Source organism: Grus americana, chromosome 7 (assembly GCF_028858705.1).
Source record: "Grus americana isolate bGruAme1 chromosome 7, bGruAme1.mat, whole genome shotgun sequence".
NCBI lineage: Eukaryota > Metazoa > Chordata > Aves > Gruiformes > Gruidae > Grus > Grus americana.
Window position 1 is genome coordinate 963,599 of NC_072858.1, and position 13,982 is coordinate 977,580.

Sequence of the window (13,982 nt, forward strand, 5' to 3'; positions counted from 1 at the left end):
GGGAAAGTCCTCGCACGCCTGCCAGGTCACTTCATTCCCAGGTACAGCAAAACAAGGGCCCTTGGTTAAAAGCTCAATAGGAACCATTGCTCTGACTTCTGAGCCTGAAACAAGTGTTCTAGCGCACGACACGCAAGCACCAGGTTAGCCCGAAGGACAGCCAGCTCGCAGGAGAAACCCAGACTAGAGACCAGCGTGCCCTGTGCGGCTCCTGTTGGCAAACGTCCCTTCTCCAGCTGGGCACGGGGGCTGGAGCAGTGCTGCCAGTGCAGCTCCTCCCCACCGAGGTCTTCCTCGACCCCCTCCCCATTATCATAGAATCACAGACTGGTTTGAGTGGGCAGGGACCCCCCAGCCCACCCAGTGCCACCCCTGCCATGGGCAGGGACACCCTCCACCAGCCCAGGTTGCCCAAAGCCCCATCCAACCTGGCCTTGAACACTGCCAGGGAGCCAGGGGCAGCCACAGCTTCTCTGGGCACCCTGTGCCAGGGCCTCAGCACCCTCACAGGGAAGGATTTCTGCCTCACATCCCATCTCCATCTCCCCTCCTGCAGCTTCAGGCCATTCCCCTTGGCCTGTCACTCCCTGCCCTTGGCACCAGCCCCTCTCCAGCTTTCCTGGAGCCCCTGCAGGGACTGGAAGGGGCTCTAAGGTCTCCCCGCAGCCTTCTCTTCCCCAGGCTGAACCACCCCAACTCTCTCCTCCTGCCTCCACAGCAGAGGTGCTCCAGCCCTCGCACCATCTCCATGCCCTCCTCTGGACTCGCCCCAACAGCTCCATGTCCTTCTTGTGCTGGGGACCCCAGAGCTGGACGCAGCACTGCAGGGGGGTCTCCCCAGAGAGGAGCAGACGGGCAGAATCCCCTCCCTCAACCTGCTGGTCACGCTGCTGGACACGCAGCCCAGGACACGGGTGGCTTTCTGGGCTGCCGTGCACATTGCCAGTGATTTCCTTTCCCTGGGAAATTAACAGTACAAATTAAGTGCCCGAACCCTTCGGAAGCAGAGTGCGAATGGGTTTGAGCTGCCATGGCAGCACTCTCCTGCCGCACACGATGCCTGTGCCCCGGCCCCAGAGCACGGCTGCCAGCGCAGGGGCAGGAGCTGATCCCCACCACCGATCCCTGGTATCTCTGGGTCAGCTGAACCCCCAGCTCGCCCCAGGGCTGTGTTTATACCCACATCCACCTTCTTCACTTCCCAACGTGGCTTTTCTAGAGCCGCTCGGCATTTCGAGGAAGTCCGATTCCCTCAGGCACTGTATTTGTGGTCAGTGTAAAGTGACAACGGAATTCAGTTTAGTCTTAACTCCCATTGCCGCCATCTCCGAACCCATCCCCGAGGGAGCGGCAGACCTTTGGGAGGATGGTTCATCTCCTCCCAATACTTTCTCATCACGTAACCGGTGATTACTTACCACAAACCTACTTCCTGCTCAGTATAGAACTACTGTGCTGACAATTTAACACACACGTCTCACAGAGCGAGGATTACGTAGCAAACTCACTCAGGTGTACAGCAACCCTTAAATATGCAACATTGACTTCGGCCCTAGTCCCCAGGGCAACAGGGATGCACCACACCGAAACAGCAACTGTTTAAGTTCCAACACCTCTTACCTCTGATTTCCAGTACAAACTTCTGCTCTTCCAGTTATTGCCTCAAAAACCGAGGCCTGAAGTTCCCTCCCTGCCAGAGGTATTTGCAGAAGGCTGGACCTGTACTACACCTGTACTACACCTGCACTACGCTGAGCCTACACCCCTCGGAACGGACGCGCGGGGGTTTGCCCCACCGCAACGCCAAGACGCGACATCACCCCTACGCAGGAGATGTGCCATCGGCCCAGGTCAGCCGCTCGGGGACTGGGACTGCTGACTGGAGTCAAGGGTGCTCTGGGGCAAGTATCTGGAAGAACAGCAATTTTATCAAATTGACAAGAAAATCTGCTTTTAGATAAAATGAAATGATAAAAATTTCATGAATCATCAAAAACTATTTAATTGAAAGTGGTACATATACTCATATTCCACTTACATTTGCTGAAAAAATAGATCAAAAATAGACAGCACTAATATATTCACTGAATATGAACAGACAGCTTTGAGTTAGAGGTATGACCATTCCAAACCTCGCCATTTAAAATGGAAATACAAACAATCTGCAGGTTGGCTCATCTGGCCAGTCATCTCACAAACGGAAGAAAAAGTTGTCAAAATACACAGAGCGAGTCCAGGTAAACATTTAAAATTTATTAAACTTTTTGGTCAAAATAATTGAACAAGTATGTACAATCCCATTGTAGTAGCTCTCATGTATTTTAGGAACAAGGTCAAACCTAATGCTTTAGTGACCCCGAAGTTCCACAGTTCAAGATTTTCAAATAGTGTCACAACCAATATACAGTATAAGAGTTTTTTAATTTAAACTTTATTTGTAGAACCTCAAAGTTAGTTGTACTTACTAGCTTACTGTGAACAAGAGTGGCACTCTATGGACATTAATCGGGAGGGTAAGAACAGACATAGTTTGCTCTCGCATATGTGGATCTGATTCAGTAATCACAATTCACCTTCATTTTAAGAAAAATGGGAGTGTAAACCACACTTCTGTGTTTCTCCGGGAAGCGCAAGGGATCTCGTTTTTAGGAAGGAGTTTCTGACCTGCAGGCACATTTCAGAGCACAATGCCCAGCCCCTCAATGCTACGAAAACGTGCTGCAACAGCTCCGGGAGCAGCTTCTCACCCCGGCTACTCTGGGGTGAAGAGAAGGTCGATGCGTTTTAGGCCTCTTTGGGGGGGGGGGGGGGGGGAAGAAAAAAAGAAAAAAAGAAAAAAAAAAGAAGTACCTAAGGCTTAAAACAAAGTTGCAAGAACAGAGTTACAACCATGGCAGCTCACACCAGCGTGTGGCTGCACGGTTTTCCGATATCTCAGTGTTACAGTCAGAACGCGCTGTCGCAGTAAGCTGCGCTGCTGCTTGGCATCACCAAGAGAGTTGGGTTTGCTGGCTTGAACTGCAACGTGAGACAGCGTGTCATGCCAAATATTTAAAATAAACTGTGTCTTCATGACAAATACCAAAAAGGTTAAAAACCATAATGCACATAAGGTATGTCCCTATCTAACATTGAGAGGCATCAGATGAACGGAACTTTTATCTTCAGAGAAGAAAATTTGTGAAGTGTTTTGTTTTCCCTTCTGTGCAAGGTGGCCACTTTCTGTTAAGGCTGTGGATGTCTTTATGCTAACCTTTTCAATCTCCTACTTGGTACACAGATAGCATTTGACAAGAAAATCAGTGCAACTTAAACTAAATGACAATTTCATGGAAACTCTAAATTTAGAATTTGAAATACTACACAAAAAAAGTTTGTATTAGTCTGCCAAAAATCAATGTTTTGGGGCAAACATTGTCAAATCTGCCCATCAGAATTATTCTGCAGAACCTCAGTACATGCAATAAAAAAATAAAAAGACTGAATACATACCTTCAGATTTAAAAACACTTTTATAGTTCGTTATTTTATTAAGTGGTTTACACCAGAAGGTGTGGTTATAGATACAGTCGGTGAGTAAATATTCATGGAAACCTGTCTACGAACCCAACTCAAGACCTACCTAAGTGCTCAAAGGTAAAAACACCTAAGCCTAGATACAGGCCAGAGGAGGAATGTTTACAGGCATTAAGCACAATATATGTTTTGAAAGGCCGAAATATTACAGCAGAGAAAGAGCGCAAGAGATAGAAATTACATTTTTATGACAATTTTTCTTCTCGGGTGTTAAATTTTTGGTCTATAAACTGGAAAGGAAGGCTCAGACTTAAATAAATACATTTGTTTTGAGCAGTGGCCTCATTGAGCACTGTCCATCGCTTCTGCCTCCAGAGGGTTGCTCCCAGAACCTCGCGACTGGTGCTCCCTACCCTGCCGCAGGCAGAACTGCTCCATGAACTCAAAAACCAGGCCAGACCCTCGCCTTTATCTAAAGGGAAGTAAGTGCATCAATGTTCTTCACTGGTAGGACAACAAGGCCTTCTCTTTTACAGATAAACAACTGAGCTTAACTATGCAAGACGACGACTCTGTCCTCAGGTAAGTCATCTTTAGTTAATTTTGTCCTGGAATATATACAAATTATTGGTGGCAGCTACAGCAATGATGTTCTCCATGGGATGCCATGCTGTATGAAGAATCTTCTTGTTGAAGTCCAGACTGTCAACGCTTATTTCATCCTTCTTTCTTTTACCGCCTGTGCACACTTTACGCGGCTTTAAGATGGCACGAGGTTTGCTGCTCTCCCTGGATGCTTCCAGAGTGATATCCCGTCGTGTGTTTCGGTCAAACATTCTAAAGAAATTGTTGTAAGATCCAGTCATGATAGCACTGTTTAAAAGCAGAAGACAGACAAATCTTACTAGGTTTCCAGCAATAGTACTGAACACCCATCTTCTCTCTCTTGCACACACGGTGACTGTCAGACCGAGGTCACGGCCACTACATGGCATTACACTCCCTTCCTCTCTGATGTACACCTTTGCTCAGTTCCATTTTCAGACTTTAGCACTGCTCCACCCCACCATTTCTCCTCCAGGTCTTCCCCTGGTCCCCCCATCCTGCCACCAGCACTCAGCAGCAGTCCTACGTTTCGTTATCTTAACGACAGCACAGTGGGTTTTCCCGGCACTACTCCATCCCTTTACCGCATGACAACAAAAGTCACAGTGGGAGCAAAGCCACTGTGAACCGCTTCGTTTCAGCAGGCTATCACAAATGAAAGCACCTTCCTTGGCACGGTGCACATGTTGACCACGAGCATGCCAATGGATCAATTATGAAAAATTGCCTTCAATTGGTAAAAGAGCCCCCTTACGTGAACGTCTGATGCGGCCCTGAAGAACCAAGTCAGAGTTTCTGTAAAGTATCAAATTTGCTTTTGAGTGAGGCAGAAAAAATTCGCATCCGAAGATGCCTTCATATATCTAACCTCCAATGGACAGCTGGTTTGTAGCTCTCTCAAAAAATAGGCTTGAAACCGAGGCTGAGTTGTTCATTATTTTCAGTATTGAACACTTATCTCTAGCATTTGAAACTGGAAAAGCTGTTAACAAATTGTTAAAATCACAACCACCTTGCCATCTTATTTGCCAATACACATTGTCTTCATGGCATTAAAAAATGAATGACTAGGAGGAGAACAAGACACTATTACCACAACATTTACCACTCAGATTGTGCTAGGGAATGTGCTTTTTCAAAGGGAGGTGAGCACTGCAGCTTCTACAACTTATGTTCTCACGTTAAAATGAGATGACCTTGCTTTGATTTTTGTATTTTTTTACGCCACCAAAAAAGCCTGACTGGAGATGCTTGAGAAAAAAAAACATAGAAATAAGGGTGAGTTTCTTTGCATTTTAGCTTAGCAAAACACATACACCTCTCTTATTCATTTCACGGTAGATATTGTAGGTATTGCTAGCAATTTCTTGTGGCAAACTGACTGATACAGTGTATTTCTCCCCTCAGTAACTCAAAGCTACTCGGAACCTGGTATTTAGAGTAACCAGTTTTCTTTAATATTGTTTACTTAAGAAATTAGTACCTAAGTAGCATGTAGCAGTGCAGGCAATCTCAACTGTCACTGCAACAGCAATGTAGCTACGTCTCACTTCCTTTGCTGACTCCTGCGCACAGCTTACCAGGTCTGACTTCCCTGACCACTGTTCCCATCTAAACAATGCGGTGGATCTTTTGTTCTTCAATATTTGAGAGATTTAGGGCAAAGCTTGTTTTGCAGGTTGATCTTGTTACCATCAAATCAAAACTGATACCTTTTCACTGAACAGCTTGCAAGCATTTGGTAGCAGACAAGTCACTGCTTTAGGTATTTCAGATGTACTCATAAAAATTCTACAAAACCCAAGAATAATCCCCGAGGCAAGCCAACAGAAAGCATCCAGATACACAATCCAGATCTGCCATGATCTTATCCATGGTTTCTGAAAGCATTTAACAAGGAGCTAACATTACCATAGCTAGTGCCAGGAAACATACACCTTTTGTGCCAATCCAGTGGCTTTGCTGTCTGATTATAATGCTTCCGCACTTGCGGGCAAGACAAGCATTTCCACTGTTTGCAACAAAATACCAGTAATGATCTAAGGCAGTTTCATCTTCTTTAGCTTACAGAAAACATGGAAAGATGATTGAACTTGCAGAACACTGAATGCACATTCTTGTATAAACTTTGAGAATGGAACTGTCACATTTTCATGCCTTGAAATGGCCAGTCTTGACTATATAAAACTTCATCAATAACTCCTGTTGCAAACAAACTGACACACAGAAGTTTATTCCACTTCCACACTGGAGGGTAGAGGATTGAAGAATGAAGTCTTTTTGAAAAACAAAGAACCCAACAACCCCAGTTGATTGGAATGTAACTAATTACATCCTTAAAGTCACATACTGCTTATGGCTTTCAAGCCTGGAAGCCCAATTCCTGATGCTGAGGGAAAACCAAAAGCCCAAACCAAAATGAAACCCCCCAACTCACCTATCAGAACCGTTCCAGCAGCATTCAAATTTGTCGAAGATGCAGTCATTTTCATAAAGAGAACAAAGCTTGCTTCGAAGATACTCGTGAACCTTTTTGGAACATTTAAATTGGTATTAGATATGACGGAAAAGAAGAAAAGGGAAAAGAAAGGATATTTAAGAAAATGTGAACACCATACTTGGTATGTCTCTACAGGTCTGTTCTCCATATTGAGATCCCACACTTTAACAGAAAGGTAGTCTCTTGTCATCATGTATCGACCACTGTGACTGAATTTTACATCAGATATTGATGATATTATTTCTGAAAAAAACGATCTGCTGCTAGGATCTTCAGGTTCTTCAAAAACTGTAGGTAGAAGACAATTACAAATGAAACCAACACTAAGTTTCACAGCTTTGAACATTCTTCAGCACTTGGAAAACTTCAAAACAATAAACTAGTTTCTTTTTAAAGGAAGTTGCTGTAAATACTTTAAAAATAATCTCTTTTAAACAATGTTATGCTCTTAGGCATCTAGCAAGCCGATGACTATCTCCAACACCCTCAACTGGAGCACAGCATCAGCAACTACAATTCACAGGTCTTACGGATGAATCAGAGAACAGAAGCTAAACACCAGCACATGGGTACAGTAAACATTACAAGTGATCTACAAATCATGTTGAACAGGAGTAGATGAAAACATCAGCATCCCAAACACAGGATCTTAATGCATGATCCATGCATTCTGAGACTTCTGTACAACATACTTTTCCTTAGATCTGAACACAAGTTGTACAACACAACCTACTGAAGTGAAATATTAGTAGCTACGCTTGAAATGCAATTGGTATGGTTTTAGAAAGCAGATAAAGAAATACATTACTTAAATTGAAGAGTTAATCTTTGAAGTCAACATTTCATGACACAAGGTACCCAGAACAATTTGTTTCATTTTTGAACAGACCCCTTTTAAGAGGATGTTACTCAGTGACAAGCAGTTAAAAAAATAAAGTGCTTCTAAGTAATTTAATGCAACACGAAGTCCAATAGATGAAGTGGCCTAGCATTCTGCATTTCCCATTGCGCAAACACTTTCTTCCACCAACAATAAAACCTTATCTGCGCTACAGAAAGCTTACCTGCAATTATCAGTACGGTAGGTCACCCCACAGGACTAGTAATACTAATAAACCACAACTGCTACAGTGGTGAACAAGAAACGAGGCTGCGTGCAAGGCACAGGCAGTTATCTTTATGATTTCAACAGAAAAGCTCTCCTCACCTACATAAGTTTACGTGGCTCAGCAGACTACAGAGCATTCACCTTTCACCCCTGGAAACTCGCTCCAAACGCAGCGCATATTCTTAAAAATTAATTCTATCCTAGGAGCTGCAAATGGTCACAAAGTAAATGGATTCTGGCTGCATCAGCCCAGTTTCTAATGCACAAAGCTGAATAAACTGCCCTGAACTGGCATTTGATAAGCAGATACCTTTGAGAAGCACCAAGACTGAGTCTGGACAGAAGACAGGTCTCACTGGTGCCAAAAGCACTTGTTCCCATCAGTTTATGATGCATAAATGGGTAAACAGGAGCAGAGTCAGATCGTCAATTGTCTCATGCTACACTTCTGCTTGTGGATGGCCTAGAACAAGACAATTAAAATGTTCCATTCTACAAAACTACCACCCCTTACCTTGTATGCTCTTTACCAATAAGCAGAACTTGGTATGTTTATTTATAAGCAGAACACCTATACACTCCATCTTGCATGAAACCAAAGCAAGAAACCCATAAATGAAGATGCACCCTAACTTACATTTTGAATGCCTGTCACAGAGGGCTGAGGAACGCATGTCACAGAGTCGAATAGTTCCTTTGCTACTACTGTAGACGAAGACGTTACAGTGATGAGGATGGAACTCTGCAGCAGTGATCACCTCTGTCAGCTCCTCCATGTTAGCGGGCTTAATATCTACAATATCTGGGAAGGTTTTTGTAAAGGCACTTAACATTTCACATTCAAATAACTTCTAGCAGATAATTATTACAAAATGTTAAAAATACAATGCAGAAAACCAGGGCAAGATCTTAATTTCTACTGTCTGCGGTCTGCACAAAGTAAAATGACCTGAGTAGATTTAAAACAAACAAACAAATCTAGGTTTTATGTATCAACTTTAACAGATGCTGGAGATAATTTCTGACTCCACTCAAGCCTCCTTCTTAACACTTCCTACTGAACACTGAATGCACTTCACCTCTTTACCTAAAGCTTTAGAAAATTTGCCTATGACCTATTTCGTATTCCTGCAACTTTTATTGCAGATTTGTCAATGCAGGGCATACTATTAGTTTTGGATACACATGCTTGTGAAAAGATTTGAAAATTATTTCTGCAGTGAAGGATATAATTTGGTATGGAAAAAATCAGAATTTGTTTTAAGAGAAATATTACTTAGTTAAAGACCTTAAACTTTGAAAAGTATCTACAGTAACAAAGGACCTACTTTTCAAATCTTTCAACTCTTACTTAAGTTGACTGAACTTCACAAATAAAGGACGCTTCCAAAATTCCTCAGTTCCTCTTTAGACAACAAACTATCTATGATATTTCTACTGGCAGTTTTCCATTGAAAGAACACTTGCACTCAAGAATGAATGAGAGCACCCCAAGGCCTGCTTTCACTGTAGTAAACCTCCAGATTTTAAAATCCTCTACTTTAATCCCTAGATTCAAACACCTACTCTAATTAGTAAAATTTAAGTGATTCTTTTCACCATATACAACTTAGATGTGCCCCAGTGTCCACAAAAAGGATACTAAAACTTCTATCTGTGATTTCTAAATGCCATAGGTTAATTCTTAGGTCATCTGCAGAAAGGTATGTTTCATGATCACTATTTACTGAAATAGAGTTTATGTGATAAGTATGTGCATTTGCAAATATCCTTCTGGGACTTGCTTCTACCATTAGGTCCATGGGTTTCAATATTGGCACCTGAAATGTGAAAAAGAACAGTCAATTTTGGCATAAAACTGATTTCTGATTCAGAAGGTATTAATTAATTGCACAGCACGCATTCCATTTTGATTTAGTGACCAAACACTTTTCAAATCTACAGTAATACAACAGCCTATGAATACTGGCTTTGCATCCACCAACCCAAAACCTCAGACACCGACTTCTGCAGAAGTTACCTGTCAAGTACAGCAGCTTTGTAACTCATTTGCCAGGAAAATGGTGTACGTTTACAATTATATTTGATGATGATAATTTGAAACAAGTGCTCAAGAGTGACCCCCATACCTTAGAGGGGTGCTTGTGAAATTGGTGAGAACAATCTGCAAAGAAAAATCCCCGGTTTGATTGAACAGTCAGTAGGGCTTTAGGAGCACATGAATGCCCCGTTTCCACAACTCCCTGGCCTAAGGGTGATGTGGTTTGTTGTCAGGGTCAAGTGCAGTAAGCTTCCCTCTAGCTCCTCCTCACCAACCAGCGAGTAGTTTAAGGTTGCCCAAGGACGTCCTATGCTGTTCTGGCACATACAATTCATCAGAACACTAACTTACATCATCCCACCAAGAAAAAAAGTTATGACAGTGTCCAAGATAATCTGTCTTCCTGGAACAAGAATAAAATTAATCCAAGAGCTCTGTAATTGCTTTCACCATGTTTATATCTCACAGTCTGTTTATATCAAACTGTAATGATTAAATTAATCCATTACTTTTTATTAGGCAATTTTCCTATCTTGCCACATGAGTGTTCCTAGCCTGCTTGTGAAATCGAAAATGCATTAATGTGAATTATCAGGAAAGGTGAAAATCAAGAAAATCTGAAGAATTATATCAAGAAATGCTGTGGTCTCTGCAAACGATGCAGCGCTGAAGTGCTGCTGCTTCTCCATCTCTACTTCTTTATAAACAAATGTGGGTTACACTTCTGTAATAAAATATGCAAACAAAGCCCATAAAAGCCCAAGGTATACATACTGTAGATCTCTAAAACTTGATCACTTTAACGTACGGAGGTAACTCCAAGGTTTTTTCCCCTTCTGCCAATCGTTGCTCAGATTTGGTTCCTTCCATCATCTCTTAAGATGTGGTGCCTGCAAGGTCTGCAGCTCAGCCCAACCTTCCTTTCCCAGAAAAGTAGCAAATTTAGAAGACTAACTTCTGAGAGAGAGGTTCTTGCTTTTTGTTGTTACCCCCTTTCAGGCTGACGACTTATAAACAGACTGCAGCGTTTAAAGCAGGTGCTAACATACTCCTTCAGTGGTATAGCCAGTACCTTGTAAAACCTTAGGTTGTATTCCAGACTCTCCACATTCCCAGATGGATAGTCTATTCCTACAGAAGGGTAAGGTTGTAGAATCCAAAATTCCATCTGTACCTACTCCCAGTCACTGGGCTAAGGCATTGTATCATAACATATTTCCTTGCTTTTAGATACTTTCATTAGAATACTCAATCAGATCTTGGCTCCCACACGCTGAGGAGAAAGACACTTTCCAGAGGAAGTGGGTATCCTTTCCCCAACATGACAATGCGTTACACTAATGTATACCTAAAGCTTCAGTTCAGTATTCAATTTAAGCAAAACCAAGGCAAAAAAACCACAAAACCCCACAGCTGTATAGTGCCTACAAGTGTCAGAAGTGGCACTGTCTCTGAAAGCAGTGAGAGCCTCAGTTCAATTCCTATTTATGGTAACAACAACAACATTAAAAAAAACCACAAAGGGAAAAACCCCAACCCCACATGATTTCATCTCTTGAGCTCCTGCTTCAAATGATCCCAAGTTTGGAGCGTTCACCCTACCACTACATCACTACGCAAGTGGGAAGATGTCAAGACTATTCAAGCATACCTTACGTCTTCCAACTGCTCAGAACTTCCCTCTAACCAAACCACCTGTACCCCACCATGGAATACCCAGCACCCTGATTAAATTTTTGAGTCTTGTCCTTAGAAAAAAGGCCGAACAAGTGAAATATAAGCAATATTGAGGAAAAAAAAAAATTATCAGCCAAATTCTTCCTACATTCACGATGGCTTGTGCTTTCAGCCCAGGAGAAGGGCCCTGTCTGCCAGTGTCACTGAGCAGCACCCAGGGAGTCCAAAGGGTGACCTGGACATTTGCACCTCCTTACAGCGACTGGCACGGGCATGTCAGCACTGTCTGCTGAGGTGGCGCGGCCAGGAAGAGCAGTCAGCATGTTAGAGGCTCCGAAGTACTGTGCTCCTGCACTTTTCTTCACATTCCGCTAAGATGTTAGGCTATTTTAAGATCACAGCAGGATGAGTCCATGCTTTCTGTGAAATGAGTACAGAGTAGTGCAGCCCCAGCCAGAGATACCCCAAAATGCTGTATTTTCAGGTTTGAACAACTACATTTTCTTATATTTTATTGCTGTCAATAAAGCCGTGTATCTTTTTCTACAATTTGAATATGCTGAGGTGGATAAAGGCTAACAAAATATTTCAATTTTAAAAAACAGTTTAAATTTCAAATCCATTTAAAATATGCTAAGATGTTCCAAGACAAAAAAAAAACAAAACAAAACACCACACAACCAAAAAACAAACCACAACAAACTATTGGGAAGCTATTATTATAATCATGAAAGTTTGTCTTAAGAGACAAACTTATTTAATAGGGTTTTATATATGTATACATATATATATATATAAAAAAAATGAAGTGTCTCCATTTTTTATAAGTTTTCAATGACCCTGTCCAAAACATAATTTTTAATCTACACATTTCAGTTGACAACTTTGGTAGTACAAAGGTAGAGAAGTACATGTATACCGATATTTAAAGTCAAAGAGCAGAAACGTACCCGTAGTGCTGTGATTCTGAAAGGATCCCTAAGTCTTCCATCTTCATCTTTTAAATTATAACCTTCGGCTCTTTTATCCCTTTCACTTATTTTCCATAATTTAATAGTTTTATCTAAAACCAAAAATTCACATACTTGAGAATGAATTACATTCAAAGTAAAAGCACTAAATAACAGAGTCAGTGGATATTATTTATCTATCTAGGTTTCCACTGCCTGCAAGTTGAACAGCAAGTGATCGAGTACAGCCTTCCCTACACACACTTGAAGTACTTTGCCTTCAGCTATATTGTGTAGCAGAATTGATACATGAAAAACAAACAAAAATATACCAGACACACACACTTGGAGGATGCAGGTGGGAAATGAATGAAAATATCAGTAAATGGATGGGAAAAAAAAAGATGGATTCCATTTTAACTCCAATGTAACCTTCAATTTGAATAAGAGACAAGCTTCTGTCTGAACATCAAGGCCCTATGCCCGCCCTTTGCCAAAATGACCCTTCACCAAGGGAAGTTTCACACACCAATTACCAAAATTCATCGATAAACTCTGCATGACTATCTACATTATTTTTAACAGCCAAATGCTAGGGAATAAACCCAAATCCATGACTTATGTGCACTAACTACCCTAAGGAATCCAAGTTTGTCCCAGGTGTCTGCTAGGAGACAGTAAGTGAGACCAGGACTTGCCCCGTTACTTTAGGGTTCATGTCCAAAGGCACGTAGCACGTACTCCCCAAGTCTGACTGGGGAAGTCCTTCCACATGCACCAGAGCGAGATCCTTCGCCAACTGGAAACAAACCTCTCCTCCCCAAACTACTGCATATCTTTCAAGCTTTTAAGATGACACAATCTAAAGACTCCTTTAAGTTTAGTAAAATTTCTATCAAAGAAAGATGATTTTGATTTCAAAGTCCAGTAGACAGAAGTAATTCCTGCTTTTAAAATTTCATATAGCAGGGTATCAGTCCTTTCATAAAGTCATTTAAGTACAAGGTAAAAAGTGATCCAAACTGTTAGGAGGAGGCGTATTCCTCGGACAGCAAGAGCAAGTTTTTCCATGCACAGCTCTGCATTTACATTTACAGCTTGCTCCGTGATGCATCAAACCAAAACAGACCTAATGCCTAATAAACACGACTAAAATTCTGGAAGAAATAAAAAACCAAAGTGCATGAAAACTTGTCATTTCCAACTTGTAATTTTTGTACTGCTTTTATGTATTCTAAGGTACACAGTGAAAATGGTATAAACATACTCCTAGAGTGACTTGTCTTGTAAAGAGTTGCTTTTCAAAGCACACATGATGCTTTGGTATTGGAAAAGCAAAGAGAGCATTGTAACCACAGGATTTCAATTTCAAATGCTTTTATTAAGAATTCATCTGGGGTCACAAAAAAGTCAATTTCAAAATTAGGATGATCAAGTCAAATTCTGATTTCTACTTCAGTTCAGCATACTGGGAACCCATTTATACAAAAACTATAAAGCAGAGTAATAGGGAATGTAAACGGATAGCACAGTCAGTATATCCACAGAACAGAGCTCTAACTATGCCTATTCTGTTGCTGCTTC

At 41.8% G+C, this 13,982-nt stretch overlaps 1 protein-coding gene across 3 annotated transcripts in view; it reads right to left on the reverse strand.

The window, feature by feature from the left end:
- Positions 1-2,232: 2,232 nt before the first annotated feature.
- The window catches only part of PPP2R2D (protein phosphatase 2 regulatory subunit Bdelta), a 30,330-nt gene continuing 18,580 nt past the window's right edge, over positions 2,233-13,982 (reverse strand). For 2 of the 3 annotated variants that reach the window (XM_054832849.1, XM_054832850.1), the window contains 6 exons: positions 12,399-12,511; positions 9,373-9,550; positions 8,368-8,532; positions 6,741-6,910; positions 6,560-6,651; positions 2,233-4,389 (listed from right to left, as the gene is read on the reverse strand). In XM_054832849.1, coding sequence (XP_054688824.1) covers positions 4,110-4,389; positions 6,560-6,651; positions 6,741-6,910; positions 8,368-8,532; positions 9,373-9,550; positions 12,399-12,511 — 998 coding nt within the window. In that variant the 3' untranslated portion in view covers positions 2,233-4,109. The remainder of the gene's footprint in view (positions 4,390-6,559; positions 6,652-6,740; positions 6,911-8,367; positions 8,533-9,372; positions 9,551-12,398; positions 12,512-13,982) is intronic. The other variant, XM_054832851.1, reaches the window with a different exon arrangement.